Source organism: Oncorhynchus masou, chromosome 16, assembly GCF_036934945.1.
Source record: "Oncorhynchus masou masou isolate Uvic2021 chromosome 16, UVic_Omas_1.1, whole genome shotgun sequence".
NCBI classification, from domain to species: Eukaryota; Metazoa; Chordata; class Actinopteri; order Salmoniformes; family Salmonidae; genus Oncorhynchus; species Oncorhynchus masou.
In genome coordinates, this window is record NC_088227.1 from 3853250 (window position 1) to 3871019 (window position 17770).

The 17770-nt window shown below is 42.9% G+C and overlaps 1 protein-coding gene across 6 annotated transcripts in view; it reads left to right on the forward strand.

The window, feature by feature from the left end:
* The window catches only part of LOC135557358 (ephrin type-B receptor 3-like), a 51790-nt gene that overhangs the window by 22401 nt on the left and 11619 nt on the right, over nt 1–17770 (forward strand). For 3 of the 6 annotated variants that reach the window (XM_064990565.1, XM_064990567.1, XM_064990566.1), the window contains exons 9-13: nt 1280–1527; nt 2370–2585; nt 4153–4302; nt 4700–4899; nt 8537–8692. In XM_064990565.1, the coding sequence (XP_064846637.1) occupies nt 1280–1527; nt 2370–2585; nt 4153–4302; nt 4700–4899; nt 8537–8692 (970 nt within the window). Of the gene's footprint in view, nt 1–1279; nt 1528–2369; nt 2586–4152; nt 4303–4699; nt 4900–8536; nt 8697–17770 lie in introns of those variants that run through there. The other 3 variants (XM_064990568.1, XM_064990570.1, XM_064990569.1) reach the window with 2 other exon arrangements.

Here is a 17770-nt window from a genome sequence, read left to right on the forward strand (position 1 = left end):
TTCGCTTCACTCACAACTGTAGCTCCCCCTTAGGTTGGTACCTAAGTGCCTTTAATGATTGCTACCTCCTTTCCCTACTTTTTGTCTCTTTGTTTTAATAAACATTTAACCTCTAAGAACTGCCCATTCCTGGTCCTGGAGATGTGCTCTGCAGTAGGAAGTTATTTTGTTTGTTAAACTGTCATTAATCAATCACTTAAATTGATTAGCACCCCTACTTGAATCTACCTGACTTAAACGTCATCTAGGAGAGTTGATTGGCTATTCAAGAAGCTAGAACAGCAGCCTTCCAGGGCCAGGACATTCATCTCTAAACTCCATCCCCCTCTTTAAGAGTCTTGAGGGCCACTATTAAAGGGGGCCACTCCAAAGTCCCTTTGACCCTTGACCTCATCACTTATTGTGGTCATCCTTCCTGTTTACTTCTTCCTGTCCTTCCTGTTTACACCCTTGCTCCATCCCTCCGCCCCTTTTTGATGTACTAGTTAGAGTTAAAATCTTGATATTTTGAAATATTAGTAATACTTTTGCTAAAAAGCTGCAGGACTGTTGTCGACTCAGAGTTAGCCATGTATCTGAGCCGAATGAAGACTTGTGGTAGATTTGGATTTTGAGGTGTATGTCGCTTGCAGCTGAGCCCCCTCTGCTCTACTACCACTACCACAGCTTAACATCTACTGCTGCTACTTGAACCCGTTGCTTCCAAGCCTTCGCCTTTAGTGACAATCCTCAAACCCTGTTGCCCCTCCCCTTTACCCTCCCCCGTTCCCTCACTTCCCTTGTTTCCGTCTCTCTCACACACTCTCGCACCCGCTTGGCGTGTTAGGACCTAAACGCAAAGCCTCCACCAACCCCAAGCTTCTCTCGCCTCCAGCCTCTTCTTCCGCCCCTGCCCCTAACTCCTCTGAATCCTAATCTCCCCACCCACCCCTCTACCCCACCTATATCTCTAGCCTTCCACCTCTCCACTCTCTTATCAAGCTTTACCACCACTCCCAAACTACCCACGCTAAACCACTCTTCCCTACGTTTTTAGTTCTCCCTCGGCCGTCCCTCACTCTCACCTTTCATCCCCCCCTTTTCTCTGCCATTCCTAGCCACCATACACTGCCCGAGCCCTTCTCTCTCGCTGTCTCCCGCTTCCCTTTCCTGACTCCTTGGTTCTAACCAGTAAACTGTCCCTCTCCCCTCTCCCCCCACACTCCTCCACTTTTTCTATCCTTCCTCTCTTCCCCCTACGTCTCTCTCTCTCGCTGTCTCCCATTCCTCGCTCTCACAGGAGAGTTTGGGGAGGTGTGTCGCGGGCGTTGCAAGCTACCCGGCCGACGTGAGATCATTGTGGCTATCAAGACACTCAAGGTGGGCTACACTGACCGGCAGAGGCGGGACTTCCTGAGTGAAGCAAGCATCATGGGACAGTTCGACCACCCCAACATCATTAGACTGGAGGGCGTGGTCACCAAGAGCCGGCCAGTCATGATCGTCACAGAGTTTATGGAGAACGGGGCGCTAGACTCTTTCTTGAGGGTAGGAGAACCTGTGGAACATACACATACACAGTACTAAATAATAATAATTTGATGGGTGCACACACACACACACACACACACACGCACACGCACACACGCACAAGGATATGTTTAGAATTAGCAAATTATTTGAAACATTGAGCTCAGGGTTTGGCAAAAAAAACATAATTTCACATATTGCTAACATTACACACCACCTACTGTAACCCCAAAAATGTTTTCATAATAACAAAGGCCTAACTTGCTGTCAATCTCTGGACTAAATCCATTGAACATGCACTATATAAAAACAGCCAGAGAATTGATACTCTTGAAAACACATAAATGTGTATCTGTAATCATCTCATCATCTGCCAAAGTACCCAAACATGTACCTAACCCCCGTCTGTTGTCAGTATCTTACAAATGTGTCACTCCTCTCGCAATCGCCGACATTTACAGAGGTTTCACTAGCCTATGAATCACTGCCTCACCTTCATATTAAACATTGTCTGACACTGAGAAGGAGAGAGAGAGAGCGGAAGATAGAGGGAGAGAGAGATGGAGGGAAGGAAGGGTTGAAAGAGGGTAGAGAGAAAGGGGTGAAACAGAAGACAAGGGAGAAACAGAAGGAGAGCTAGATGGGAGACAGGTAGAGATATGGGGAAATAAGAAAGAGAGTGAGAGAAAAACCACGAGAGAGCAAGAGACAGAAAACAAAAGAGAGAGTTGGTAGGAAAAGAGCGAACACGGCAAAGAGGTAGGAATGGAAGTATGTTAAACAGTTAAGCTAAATATTGAATATAGATTATAGTATAATGCTTGCTTATATTTCTCTTTCTATCTCTCTGTCTTTTTCAGCTCAACGATGGGCAGTTCACAGTGATCCAGCTTGTGGGGATGCTGCGTGGCATCGCGGCGGGCATGAAGTATCTGTCTGATATGAACTACGTCCACCGGGACCTGGCTGCACGCAACATCCTGGTCAACAGCAACCTGGTGTGTAAGGTGTCTGACTTCGGCCTGTCGCGCTTCCTCGAAGATGACGCCACGGACCCCACCTACACCAGCTCACTGGTTAGTGTGTAGGACACTTTGGTCGTGTGTGTATGCATGTGTGTGTGGGCATCTACACTGCATGACCAAAAGTATGTGGACAGCTGCTCGTCGAACATCTCATTCCAAAGCATGGGCGCTAATATTGAGTTGGTCCCCTCTCTGCTGCTACTGTATAACAGCCTACCCTCTTCTGGGAAGATGTTGGAACTTTGCTGCGGGTACTTGTGTCCATTTAGCCACTAGAGCATTAGTGAGGTCGGGCACAAATGTAGGCCTGTTCGCAGTCGGCGTTCCAATTCATCCCAAAGGTGTTCGATGGGTTTGAGTTCAGTGCAGGCCAGTCAAGTTCTTCCACACTGATCTCGACAAACCCTTTCTGTATGGACCTAGCTTTGTACACAGGGGCATTGTCATGCTGAAACAAGAAAGGGCCTTCCCCAAACTGTTGCCACAAAGTTGGAAGCACAGATTCGTCAATAATGTCATTGTATGCAGTAGCATTAAGATTTACCTTCACTGGAACTAAGGGGCCTAGCACAAACCATGAAAAACAGCCCAGACCATTATTACTTCTCCATCAAACTTTACAGTTGGCACTATACATTCGGGCATGGAGCATTCTCCTCGCGTCCGCCGGACTGCCAGATGGTGAAGCGTGATTCATCACTCCAGAGAATGTGTTTCCACTGCTCCGGAGTCCAACGGCGGCGAGCTTTATACCACTCCAGCCAACGCTTGGCATTGCACATGGTAATCTTAGGCTTGTGTGTGGCTGCTCGGCCATGGAAACCCATTTCATGAAGCTCCCGACGAACCGTTATTGCGCTGACAGAGGCAGTCTGGAACACGTTAGTGAGTGTTGCAACCGAGGACAGACGATTTTTATGCACTATGCGCTTCAGCACTCAGCAGTCCCGTTCTGTGAGCTTGTGGCCTACCACTTCACGGCTGAACCCTTGTTGCTCCTAGATGTTTCCACTTCACAATAACAGGGCTTACAGTTGACCGGTGCAGCTCTAGCAGGGCAGAAATTTGACAAACTGACTTTTTGGAAAGGTGGCAACCTATGATGGTACCACGTTGAAAATCACTGAGCTCTTCAGTAAGGCCATTCTACTGCCAATTTTTGTCTATGGAGATTGCATGGCTGTGTGCTCGATTTTCATCCACCTGTCAGCAACTGATGTTGCTGAAATAGCCGAATCCGCAAATTTCAAGGGGTGTCCACATACTTTTGTATGTACAGTATAGTGTATGTCAAGTCTTGAATGAATGGTAATAAATTGGTTTGTTTCAATTTTTCGTCACTGTGTTCTTTTTTGCTATTTATTTTTTATTCAAACACAAATTGTACTGTACATTCAATGAGAATCACAATGAACTTGTTGTTCAGGGTTTTGTTTGTTTATGTGTGTATGTGTATGGTATTTGTGTACCTCAGTTTTACCTGGCATCTTATCATAATCAAACGTGTCTCAACCAGTGTAAGTTTGTCTCACCCTCTCTTCCCTCTGTATGTGTGTAACTCTGTGTGTGACTCCATCCCCAGTATTTCACTCTCACCTACTCATTCGCATATCCACAGGGAGGCAAGATTCCTATTCGCTGGACGGCCCCCGAAGCCATCGCCTACAGGAAGTTCACCTCGGCCAGTGATGTGTGGAGCTACGGCATCGTCATGTGGGAAGTGATGTCGTACGGAGAGCGGCCATATTGGGACATGAGCAACCAGGACGTGAGTGGAACTTGCTTTCAATTACTTTACTGGACTTAACTTTATTAAGATGACTTAGTTTGACATTCAACGTTCCCGAAAAACACTGTCACATCTTCAAGTTGTCACTCTCCTTCTCTGACTCCCCCTTTTTCCTGACTGGTTCCCCTTCCCTTTTCTCTCTCCCCCCTGCCCCCTTCTCATGCTCTCTCTTACCTTCCCCCTCCCTCCCTCTCCCTGTCTTTTGACTCTTCTTATCTTGACTCTAAACCCCCTTCTCTCCCCAGTCATCACCCTGTTTCTTATCCATTTCTTGTCTCATAATTCAAAACCATATTCCCTAGATTTGACCTCTATTTTTTTTATCTAGGTCTGATTCTATTCCACTTGTCAATCTAACTCTTATCCAACCCTCCAGGTGATAAACGCCGTGGAGCAGGACTACCGGCTGCCCCCGCCCATGGACTGCCCCACAGCACTGCACCAGCTCATGCTCGACTGCTGGGTCAAGGAAAGGAACCTTCGGCCTAAATTCTCCCAGATCGTTGCAACGCTGGACAAGCTCATTCGCAACGCCGCCAGCCTCAAGGTGGTCACCAGCAGCACACAATCTTCTGGGTAAGCCTATAAACTGTCAGACAGTCTGGCCCATCCCAGCCTAGTTAGCAGCTACTTTCATCTGGTGCTGGTTGCAAAACCCCAAATTCACAGATTTTCTAGAATAACCATAACCCGGTTATTTTCCCACCTGGATTTCTAGAAAACCTGGGAATTTTGCTAAAGTTTGGACACAACTACTCATTCAAGGGTTTTTCTTTTTTTACTATTTGCTACATTGTAGGATAATAGTGAAAAACATCAAAACTATGAAATAACACAAAAGTATAAAGTAACCAAAAAAGTGTTAAACAAATCCAAATATATTTTAGATTCTTCAAAGTAGCCACCCTTTGCCTTTTTCCACACTCTTGGCATTCTCTCCACCAACTTCACCTGGAATGATTTTCCAACCATCTTGAAGGAATTCCCACATATGCTGAGCACTTGTTGGCTGCTTTTTCTTCACTCTGCGGTACAACTCATCCCAAACCATCTCAAATGGGTTGAGGTCGGTTGATTGTGTAGGCCAGGTCATCTGACGTAGCACTCTATCACTCTCCATCTTGGTCAAATAGCCCTTACCCAGCCTGGAGGTGTGTTTTGGGTCATTGACTTGTTGAAAAACAAAATATGAGATGACCTATCATTGCAGAATGCTGTTGTAGCCATGTTGATTAAGTGTGCCTTGAATTCTAAATAAATCACTGACAGTGTCACCAACAAAGCACCCCGATACCATCACACCTCCTCCTCCATGGTTTCATGTTGAGAATTACACATGCAGAGATCATCCGTTCACCTACTCTGCGTTTCACAAAGACAAGGTAGTTCTTGTCAAATAAGGACTCATCAGACCAGTGGACCGATTTCCACCGGTCTAATGTCCACTGCTCGTGTTTCTTGGCACAAGCAAGTCGCTTGTTCTTATTGGTGTCCTTTAGTTGTTTTTTTGCAGCAATTCGCCCATGAAGGCCTGATTCATGCGTTCTCCTCTAAACTGTTGATGTTAAGATGTCTGTTACTTGAACTCTGTGAAGCATTTTTTTGGGCTGCAATTTCTGAGGCCGATAACTCTAATGAACTTATCCTCTGCAGCAGAGGTAACTCTAGGTCTTCCTTTCCTTTGGCGGTCTTCATAAGAGCCAGTAGCGCTTGATGGGTTTTGCGACTGCACTTGAAGAAACTTCAAATGTTCCGGAATGACTGACCTTCATGTCTGAAAGCAATGATGGACTGTCGTTTCTCTTTGCTAATTTGAGCTGTTCTTACCATAATATGAACTTGGTCTTTTTCCAAATAGCGCTATCTTCTGTATACTACCCCAACCTTTACATCTACAATGTAGAAAATAGTAAAAATAAAGAAAAACCCTGTAATGAGTAGGTGTTTTCAAACTTTTGACAGGTACTGTATAGTGTATGTTTGTATGTATGTGATGGATTACATTATAGAGAATAGCTAGAAATATATATCTCTGAAATGGGTTTCTTTGGTTTTCTGTCTACTGCAATACAGTATGTTCCCTGGACTAGGGTTTAGTAGTGCCATTTTTTTATCTGTGACTGTGGTACTAGAGTCACCTGAGTCATGCCAAAAACGATAACACTTTTCACTGGAAAAATATCCTTTTCCAAATTGACTTATTGACTTGTATGAGAGTCAGTGTCTCAGCAATGCCTACAGTACACAGTACTTCCCATAGCTAAAACATTAAGCCACCAAACAACTGGCCAGGGTTGTCAATGCAAATGTGGAATTACCGTTGCTCAATAAAGCACTCAAGGCATCCATAGCTCCTACAAGGAAGTTCTTAGATCAATGGTTTCACATATTTAGTGATATCCTCATGCTACATTCCTCTGTAGTTTTCATGGAAAGGGGGAAGAGGGTGAGGAGGAATAGGGGGTGATTCCCATCGGGGATCTGGAGCTATGGCGATGGCTGGGAAGATTAAATCAGATTAATTAGCCAGTATTTAGCTTGATTAATTAGCCAGTATTAAGCGTGATTAATTACCCAGTATTTAGCTTGATTAAGAGTGACGCGAAAATACGTGAACGATTAGAATTTTTTGCAAAAGACATTTTAAACGGGCCAGTGGAGAGGTGTGCCCCCCGCCGAGCCTAATGGGGAAAGAGTGAGTGAGAGATGAGCTGCCATGACGTCCAGCGTGACATTAGGGCTTTGTAGTGGTTAGCGGTTGCTAGGCTAACTTTTGTCACTGGTTTGGGAGTCGTGTTATAGTTTATACAAGTGGAGGTGTCCTCCTGTCATGCGCGAGTGAGTGTGTGGTACATGTGTGTGGTGGCGGAGATGTGTGTCTGTCTGCCTCATAATGCATACCCATGTAGCCTGACACGGAACAATCCAATGATCTGTGTCTTTCACTCTGAAGACAAACAAAAAAACGTTCACCAAAAACCATGAGGAAACCGTCACAACACCTTTGCCCTGTGGGCTCCAGTTTTGGGAGTATCCACTCAGGTGACTGCCCCTCATAACATGAGACATACGGTCTCAGTGCCTTTGGCTTCCTTTGACTTCTAGCCTGATTCCACATCCTCTGTTTTGGCTGTCTTTCCACTGACCATAAGGAGTTGGCAAGATAGCACAAAGAGATCTGGGATCAGGCTAGACACCTTCCACTTCAGTACGAGACTTCAGAAAGTGGCTAACAATGCTCTATTAAGAGGGAACTGTGTCTGATGGTTGATGGTGGCTAGCCCAAACCCGCAGGGCCCTGAAGCGCAGGCCTTGTTAAAGAGCACTCCTCCAATCCCTCTGCAGCAGTCAACCCTTCAATGGAGCCTCTGTATTGACTCTTATTAACTCGCTCCCTCTCTTTTTTCCATCCACCTTTGATTGTGAATGTAATGCCATCAAAAGACGACAAGGATCAACAGAGCAGAGAGCGGTCAGAGAGAGAGCTAGACAGAGACAGAGGTTCTCTTTCTCCTCTTTCTTCCCCCTTTTTTCTTTATGTCCTTTTCTCCTCTACCTTCCTTCGTTCACCCTAGCTCTCTCTCTCTTTTCAAACTTCCACTGCTGTTTATTAAAACTGCAAGGTGGCCCCCCTATCTATGACATCAATCAGGGGTGGTTGGGTTTTTTGGAGAGTCCAAGGGCCTCGTTGGGTGTCTGCAGGTGTATGTATGCACACACGTGCACACACGTGCACACACACTTGCACACACACACACACACACACACACACACACACACACACACACACACACACACACACACACACACACACACACACACACACACACACACAGACACACACAGACACACACAGACACACAGACACACAGGTTGACAGTCCACAAATATCTCCACGCTGTCCAAGAGATTCTTGAGGAAATGTCTTTCCACCTTCGCCGTATTGTGTTGTTTGCACACCTTTTGTCTCTTTGGCATTGGTCATCATGCCAAAGAGAACACACACACACGCCCGGCCAAGCCAGTCTCCAATGGTAACCAAAGGTGGTTACGTCAGGCGACGGAGGCGATTAACCCTTGACCCTACAAGGGCAGCGAGGGGGAGAGCGAGGTGGCGTTTTGGGGGTTTGGGAGTGAGGTTTCATTGGTGCTGGAGGTGAGGCGTGACCTTAACCCTCTCTCTTTTGTCTCACTCTCCTCCTCCCTCCTGTAGGGCATCGCAGCCTCTGCTCGACCGATGCGTCCCTGACTACACCACCTTCACCACCGTGGGAGACTGGCTGGATGCCATCAAGATGAGCCGCTATCGCGACAACTTCCTCAATGCTGGCTTTGCCTCCTTCGATCTCGTGGCCCAGATGACAGCAGAGTGAGTGAAGAATGAGTCGATTCCGATTAATTATATTTGGTTTAGTTGAGTTCAAATGGCTTCATTGAGACATGAGTTGGTTCACTTGCAAATTGGTTTGTTTCAGCTCAAATGACCCCATTGATGTGGTAAGATAGCAGGGTGATTGGGTGAATCGAGGAATAGTCAATTCAAATGAATCAAACTTAATTCAGGTTAGTTCAGTTCAAAAGGCCTCATTGATATGGCAAGAGTGACTTGTTGTGATGAGTGACTTAGGCGGTGATTGACTTAGGCGGTGGGTCGTAGCAAGCTTTCTGCTTTAGTTTTCAAGATGATCGATTTCTGTCGAGGGTGGAGCTGTTTTTTTTATACATATAATATACATATATATATATATGTATATTAATTTCTTCTGAACACATTTCTGTTTGTTGACAATGTCAATTTTAGCAAAGTTCATGTTCGCTAACTGGACAGGCAAACGCATCTGAGTACTAATCTGTAAACCAATACAAACTTGTGCACTATCCATGGTACTCTCTCTGCTCATCACATCTGCCAATCAAGTTATCCATTAAACCTAATTTGTTTATTAATAACTTTTCATGTTCAAAATTGTGCACTCTTTTCAAACAATAGCATGGTATTTTTTCACTGTTATAGCTACTGTAGATTGGACAGTTCAGTTAGATTAACAAGAATTTAACTTCTTGCGTCGAGCAATCCTGGATCCGGGATCCTATTTATAGCCTCAAGCTCATTAGCATAACGCAACGTTAACTATTCATGAAAATCGCAAATGAAATTAAATAAATATATTTGCTCTCAAGCTTAGACTTTTGTTAACAACACTGTCATCTCAGATTTTCAAAATATGCTTTTCAACCATAGCTAAACAAGCATTTGTGTAAGAGTATTGATAGCTAGCATAGCTATAAGCCTAGAATTCAGCCAGCAACATTCACAAAAACAAGAAAAGCATTCAAATAAAATCATTTACCCTTGAAGAACTTCAGATGTTTTCAATGAGGAGACTCTCAGTTAGATAGCAAATGTTCAGTTTTTCAAAAAATATTATTTGTGTAGGACAAATCGCTCCGTTTTGTTCACTTTTGGCTTTGAAAAAAACCTGTATCCAGTTATAGCCTCAAGCTCATTAGCATAACGTAACGTTAACTATTTATGAAAATCGCAAATGAAATGAAATAAATATGCTATCTCTCAAGCTTAGCCTTTTCTTAACAACACTGTCGTCTCAGATTTTCAAAATATGCTTTTCAACCATAGCAAAACAAGCATTTGTGTAAGAGTATTGATAGCTAGCGTAGCATTTAGCATAGCATTATAGAGGGCAACATTTTCACAAAAACCAGAAAAGCATTCAAATAAAATCATTTACCTTTGAAGACCTTCGGATGTTTTCAATGAGGAGACTCTCAGTTAGATAGCAAATGTTCAGTTTTTCCTTAAAGATTCTTTGTGTAGGAGAAAAATGCTCCGTTTTGTACATCACTTTTGGCTACCAAAAAAAACAGAAAATTCAGTCACCAAAATGCCAAACTTTTTTCCAAATTAACTCCATAATATCGACTGAAACATGGCAAACGTTGTTTAGAATCAATCCTCAATGTGTTTTTCACATATCTCTTCATTGATATATCGTTTGTGGAAGTCTGCTTTCTTCTCTGAATTAAATGGAAAAATACTTGCAGCTGAGGTTTACACACAAATTTCGACGCAGGACACCGGGCGGACACCTGGTAAATGTGGTCTCTTATGGTCAATCTTCCAATGATATGCCTACAAATACGTCACAATGCTGCAGACACCTTTTGGAAACGGCAGAAATTGTGGGCTCTCTCCTTGCGCATTCACAGCCATATATGGAGACATTGGAAAACAGCGCTTCAAAAATTTTGCTCATTTCCTGTTTGAAGTTTCATCTTGGTTTTGCCTGTAGCATCAGTTCTGTGGCACTCACAGATAATATCTTTGCAGTTTTGAAAACGTCAGATTGTTTTCTTTCCAAAGCTGTCAATAATACGCATAGTCGAGCATCTTTTCGTAACAAAATATCTTGTTTAAAACGGGAACGTTTTTTTATCCAAAAATGAAATACTGCCCCTAGAGTTCAAAGAGGTTAAGCTTTCTGCCAATATCAGATATATCAGAGATCAGATATGGCAGAAATTCTCTTGTTATGCTAATCGCATTAGCCTACGTTAGCTTAACCTTTCCCTGGAAGGGACACCGATCCCAAAGAATTGATGCTCATAGCCTATATATGAAAGGCTTACACTGTGTATCAACTTTCACAGTGAATGCTTAGTTCATATGTTTTGTGCGTTTGAATTGAATATTGCTAAATGATGATCATAATAAGTCATGTCGTTATCATTAGTAGGCTTAGTATAGTAGCCTTGTATAACCACCATTGAGCTGTAGGCCTCAGAGTGCCTCCTGTTTAGTCTTAATACTGTAACTTACTTAAGCCCAAAATTCAATATATAGGCTACTGTATCAATCAATCATGCCATCACACAACATATGAGACATTCATGCTTTGAAATGCAATTAATCACTTTTGTTTTTAAATTAAATAGCAAAGGGAGCCTTTGAATAATTAGCCTAAACAATAAATAAACTGCAATTCATTAATGTTTTTAGTCTGCTGTAATAAAGGCTATATATTTTCTTCCTTAGAACAGACTCTCTGTTACACTTATTTATTTAGTTTTGTTTACACTATTAATATTGGTCAGAAAAAGAAAAACAATTTTAATCTAACAGCAACTGTTTGGCACATATAATACTCACTCAATGATTGCTCCTATATCATATTTTTTCTTGTTCTCCAGTAGTTTCCACAACCAAGTCAAATGTCTTCCACAGATCTGACTTGCCTTTCCCTTCTCAGCAACTAGTAAACATTCACACATTTTGAGTTTCTTTTTCACCTCCTCCGCATCCATTTTGCTGTCAACATGACTGTGTTCGGAGTTTGTTATAACCAATTTATTGAAGTGATTAGGCTATTGATCGCATGTGATGCTTACATGTTTCACATAAAGAAAGCTGAGGGAATAGGGAATGGGGTTGAGGGAATAGGGAATGTTTTTCCTTAACAAATTAGGGATTTCGGTTACAGAACTTTTGAAACAGAAACATTTGAGAAACTCCATGGCTGAAGTGGTCACAGCTTCAGCACGAACAGCGTAATTAACACTTGCTGTGCTGTGGTGCCTTTCAGCTGCAGTAGGGAGGAGAGCGAGACCACTTGCGCCTGTCACACAGGCACTCGCTGTAATTTTCTTTAACACAGTGTGCCCATTGGGCTCTTTCTTGAGTCATTCGTTTTTCTTAATTATTTAATCAAACAGTGTGCTTAACCTCTCTAGGGTATATGGGACACTACCGTCCCACCTGGCCAACATCCGGTGAAATTGCCAAATTCAAAAACAGAAATACTCATAATAAAAATTCATAAAACATTCAAGTGTTATACATTGGCTTAAAGATTAAATTCGTGTTAATCCAACTGTTGTGTCAGATTTCAAAAAGGCTTTACAGCGAAAGCATACCATGCGATTATCTGAGGACAGTGCCCAGCTCACAAAACATTACAAACAGTAACCAGCCAAGAAGAGGAGTAACTAAAGTCAGAAATAGCGATAAAATTAATCACTTACCTTTGATTATCTTCATATGGTTGCACTCACAAGACTCCCAGTTACCCAATAAATGTTTGTTTTGTTCGATAAAGTCCCTCTTTATATCCAAAACCTCTGTTTTGTCGGCGTGTTTTGTTCAGTAATCCATTGGCTCAAAGGCAGTCACAACAGCCAGACAAAAAATCAAAATAGTATCATTAAAGTTCGTAGAAACATGTCAAACAATGTTTATAATCAAACCTCAGGTTGTTTTTAGTCATAATAATCAATAATATTTAAACCGGACAATAGCTTCTTCAATATAAAAGAAAAACAAGAAAGGTGCGCTCTCGGTCGCACACAGCAAACAGGTCTGGGGACTTTCCACTATCGACTGACTCAGAGTGGTCTTACTCCCTCATTTTTCAGAAGACAATTTCTAAAGACTGTTGACATCTAGTGGAAGCCATAGGAAGTGGAATATGAGTCCCAAGTCATTGGATACTGTGTAGGCAGTCAATGGAAAACTACAAACATAAAAAAATCTCATTCCCTGGATGGATTCTTCTCAGGTTTTCGCCTGCCATATCAGTTCTGTTATAATCACAGACATTATTTTAACAGTTTTGGAAACCTTAGAGTGTTTTCTATCCAATATGCATATCCTAGCTTCTGGGCCTGAGTAACAGGCAGTTTACTTTGGGCACGCTTTTCATCCGGAGGTGAAAATAGTGCCCGCTACCCTAGTGAGGTTTAAAGCATCAGACAAGCTCAGTGCATATGTAGTTGGTTTTATTCAAACACATAGGGTTTCTGTCTCTATATGGAAAAATAAGTTTAAACATTTCAAACAATCGATTTGTCAAAAGAAAAGGATGACTATCGGTCGACCAAGATTTGTTTTTGTCAGGGATAGCCCTAGTAGGCTACGCCATATTTATTGGCTAATATGCCTGTGTAGCTGTCATTTTTGAATCACTATTCTAGCATAAATGACAAACATATTTATCTTCATGCTTTCATTTTGGTTTCTATTAAATCATATGATTTAATGATAATTTAAGCCTGCAGCTAACTTGACATGAGACAATCTTGCCAAGACATAATTCAACATTTTATTAACTGACAGTGATGAAACACTAGCTTCCTGAGCAGGTGCATTGATGTTTATAGTATTAGCTGGCTATTTAAAAAAATAAAAAATAATTAACCTTTATTTAACCAGGTAGGCTAGTTGAGAACAAGTTCTCATTTGCAACTGCGACCTGGCCAAGATAATGCATAGCAGTATGAACAGACAACACAGAGTTACACATGGAGTAAACAATTAACAAGTCAATAACACAGTAGAAGAAAAGAGAGTCTATATACATTGTGTGCAAAAGGCATGATGAGTTAGGCAAATAATTACAATTTTGCAGATTAACACTGGAGTGATAAATGATCAGATGGTCATGTACAGGTAGAGATATCGGTGTGCCAAAGAGCAGAATAAGTAAATAAAGTAAAGTAAATAAATAAAAACAGTATGGGGATGAGGTAGGTAAAATTGGGTGTGCTATTTACCAATAGACTATGTACAGCTGCAGCGATTGGTTAGCTGCTCAGAAAGCAGATGTTTGAAGTTGGTGAGGGAGAAAAAAGTCTCCAACTTCAGCGATTTTTGCAATTCGTTCCAGTCACAGGCAGCAGAGAACTGGAACGAAAGGCGGCCAAATGAGGTGTTGGCTTTAGGGATGATCAGTGAGATACACCTGCTGGAGCGCGTGCTACGGGTGGGTGTTGCCATCGTGACCAGTGAACTGAGATAAGGCGGAGCTTTACCTAGCATGGACTTGTAGATGACCTGGAGCCAGTGGGTCTGGCGATGAATATGTAGCGAGGGCCAGCCGACTAGAGCATACAGGTTGCAGTGGTGGGTGGCATAAGGTGCTTTAGTGACAAAACGGATGGCACTGTGATAAACTGAATCCAGTTTGCTGAGTAGAGTGTTGGAAGCTATTTTGTAGATGACATCGCTGAAGTCGAAGATCGGTAGGATAGTCAGTTTTACTAGGGTAAGTTTGGTGGCGTGAGTGGAGTCTTTGTTGCCGAATAGAAAGCCGACTCTAGATTTGATTTTCGATTGGAGATGTTTGATATGAGTCTGGAAGGAGAGTTTACAGTCTAGCCAGATACCTAGGTACTTATAGATGTCCACATATTCAAGGTCGGAACCATCCAGGGTGGTGATGCTAGTTGGGCATGCGGGTGCAGGCAGCGAACGGTTGAAAATTATGCATTTGGTTTTACTAGCGTTTAAGAGCAGTTGGAGGCCACAGAAGGAGTGTTGTATGACATTGAAGCTCGTTTGGAGGTTAGATAGCAGAGTGTCCAAGGAGGGGCCGGAAGTATACAGAATGGTGTCGTCTGCGTAGAGGTGGATCAGGGAATCGCACGCAGCAAGAGCAACATCATTGATATATACAGAGAAAAGACTCGGCCCGAGAATTGAACCCTGTGGCACCCCAATAGAGACTGCCAGAGGACCGGACAGCACGCCCTCCGATTTGACACACTGAACTCTGTCTGCAAAGTAGTTGGTGAACCAGGCAAGGCAGTCATCAGAAACAACCGAGGCTACTGAGTCTGCCGATAAGAATATGGTGATTGACAGAGTCGAAAGCCTTGGCAAGGTCAATGAAGACTGCTGCACAGTCTTTTATCGATGGCGGTTATGATATCGTTTAGTACCTTGAGCGTGGCTGAGGTGCACCTGTGACTGGCTCGGAAACCAGATTGCACAACGGAGAAGGTACGGTGGGATTCGAGATGGTCAGTGACTTGTTTGTTGACTTGGCGTTCGAAGACCTTAGATGGGCAGGGCAGGATGGATATAGGTCTGTAACAGTTTGGGTCCAGGGTGTCTCCCCCTTTGAAGAGGGGGATGACTGCGGCAGCTTTCCAATCCTTGGGGATCTCAGACGATATGAAAGAGAGATTGAACAGGCTGGTAATAGGGGTTGCGACAATGGCGGCGGATAGTTTCAGAAATAGAGGGTCCAGATTGTCAAGCCCAGCTGATTTGTACGGGTCCAGGTTTTGCAGCTCTTTCAGAACATCTGCTATCTGGATTTGGGTAAAGGAGAACCTGGAGAGGCTTGGGCGAGTAGCTGCGGGGGGGGGGGGGCTGTTGGCCGAGGTTGGAGTAGCCAGGCAGAAGGCATGGCCAGCCGTTGAGAAATGCTTGTTGAAGATTTCGATAATGATGGATTTATCGGTGGTGACCGTGTTACCTAGCCTCAGTGCAGTGGGCAGCTGGGAGGAGGAGCTGTTGTTCTTTCTAGTCAACTGTAACATTGGCTAGTTTTCAATAAATTGTCTAAAAGGTCAACGTGCATTAAAAAACTAATAATTATCTTACTTAGTCTTTGGAAGTTAATGTTTGTTCCTCTTAACACACTGACACTGTTTTTCCATCTTAGATAGAAGCAGGCCAGCTGCCTTCATCACCAGGCATAGGTACAGGAGTTCTGATTGGTTCTAGGTTGAGCAAATTTGCCTGAGCTGACAGTGTTGAAATATATACGCAACATTTCAAGTGTTGGTCCCATGTTTCATGAGCTGAAATCAAGATCCCAGAAATCCATAGATTAGGATCTAATTCATTCATTTCAATTGACTGATTTCCTTATATGAACTGTATCTCAGTAGAATCGTTGAAATTGTTCCATTCTGTGTTTATATTTTTGTTCAGAATACATTTTATGAAAAAAATGTGCAAGAATTGAAGGTGGCGAAAGGTTTGATATGAATCATAAAAATATTGTCATGTGCAAAAAAATCAGCCCCTCCCTCGACATACAGTAGATCGATCCACTTCACTGTTTTCGGCGTCGGCCCACCTTGTTTTTTGGAAATAGTCCATTTTAATCAACCAAAGAGAATTCAAACGGCCTCATTGTAGACATGATGTCTACGTGAGTAAACATCCTTAGGGTGCCAATGAGAGCATGGCCCTTGAAATCTACATGACTGGAGACATTCAAATTGCATTTAAATATTCACTCACAGAGGCCCAGTTCTCACACAGGTTGTACAGTATGAACCAGGACAGCGTTGTTCTCCAGAGTTAGAAACACTACAAATTGAGTCGCTTTGGGAATAATGGTGGCTGCAGTTGTTACTGGTATCATTGTATGTGATTGGAAAGGAAAGGAAAAGGGGGATATCTAGTCAGTTGTACAACTAGTGAGAGACCATTCGGGATAAGAGTCCACAAACACTAATTGACCCTGAAGTGAAAACACAATAAGAGAAAAAGCACTTCTCCCTCATCCTGGAGAGGCTTGAAGGACACTACATACACTATACCTCCATAGTGCATGTTACCTCACGACACCTTCCCTTCCAGCAATAATAACCGAGAGTTGACACAGAACTGGGTCGTGTTCATTAGGAAACAAAATGTTAAAAGGTTTTGCTACGCGAAATGAAAAGGAACGTTTATCATTGGACAAGTCCTGGTAGTCCCTCCCTGTTTCAGTCCATTTTCTTTCATTTGGGGCCAAATGAACATGACCAACGTTTTCAGAGCCAGCTTGGCACATTATTTATATAACAGGAAATGTGTGTCATACAAGTCATGGAAACGGGGCCAGTTGTGATCAAATAAAATAATTATGATAATAATGATCAATATATCATCCTCGTTAGGTGGATAATAGGGGATTTGTTTCAATTTGGCAGGCCGACAAGTGTGCTGTACAGTGGCTCTCTCCTGCTCTTAATGGCAGGTAATTCCTCTAATGGCTTGCATTTATGATCATTTTATCCTCCGTTGCTGGAGTGATGATGGATTGCAATGGAAACAAAAACACAATTGATTTCATTTAGGAAAAATCGTTTGTGTCAAATCAAAATAAAATTTGATTTTATTCGTCGTGTACAGACTTTACAGCAGGTACAAAAGGGGCAGCGAAATGCTTATGTGCTAGCTCCCTCAACATCAATAATAACAATAAAAGTCGCAAGTCCAAAATACATAGTAAAAGTAATAGAAGAGGTAGTGTGTGTGTGTGTGTGTGTGTGTGTGTGTGTGTGTGTGTGTGTGTGTGTGTATTTGTCTGTGTGCAAATGCAGAGGACAACAGAGACATGCAGACTTGCAAAGGGCATGGTGTCGGTGTACAAGGTTGAATTTATGTGTGTCTTTGTCTGTGTGAACGGAGAGGATCCAGGCGCTGGGCCCTCGTGGTTTGCTAATCGTTCCCCCAGATGCAGACCGTGGTTTGCTCTCTCCTTCGTTATCGGCAAGGGAAAAACAAACAAAAGAGCGGAAAAGAGAGTCCTTGTGATATTATTCCTAACAATCCAGTACATGAGGCCTTAGTGTTAAACTAACACCGCTGAGACGATTAGATTACACCGTCTAACTGACTGCCGCCAAACAGGTGCTACAGCTTTTT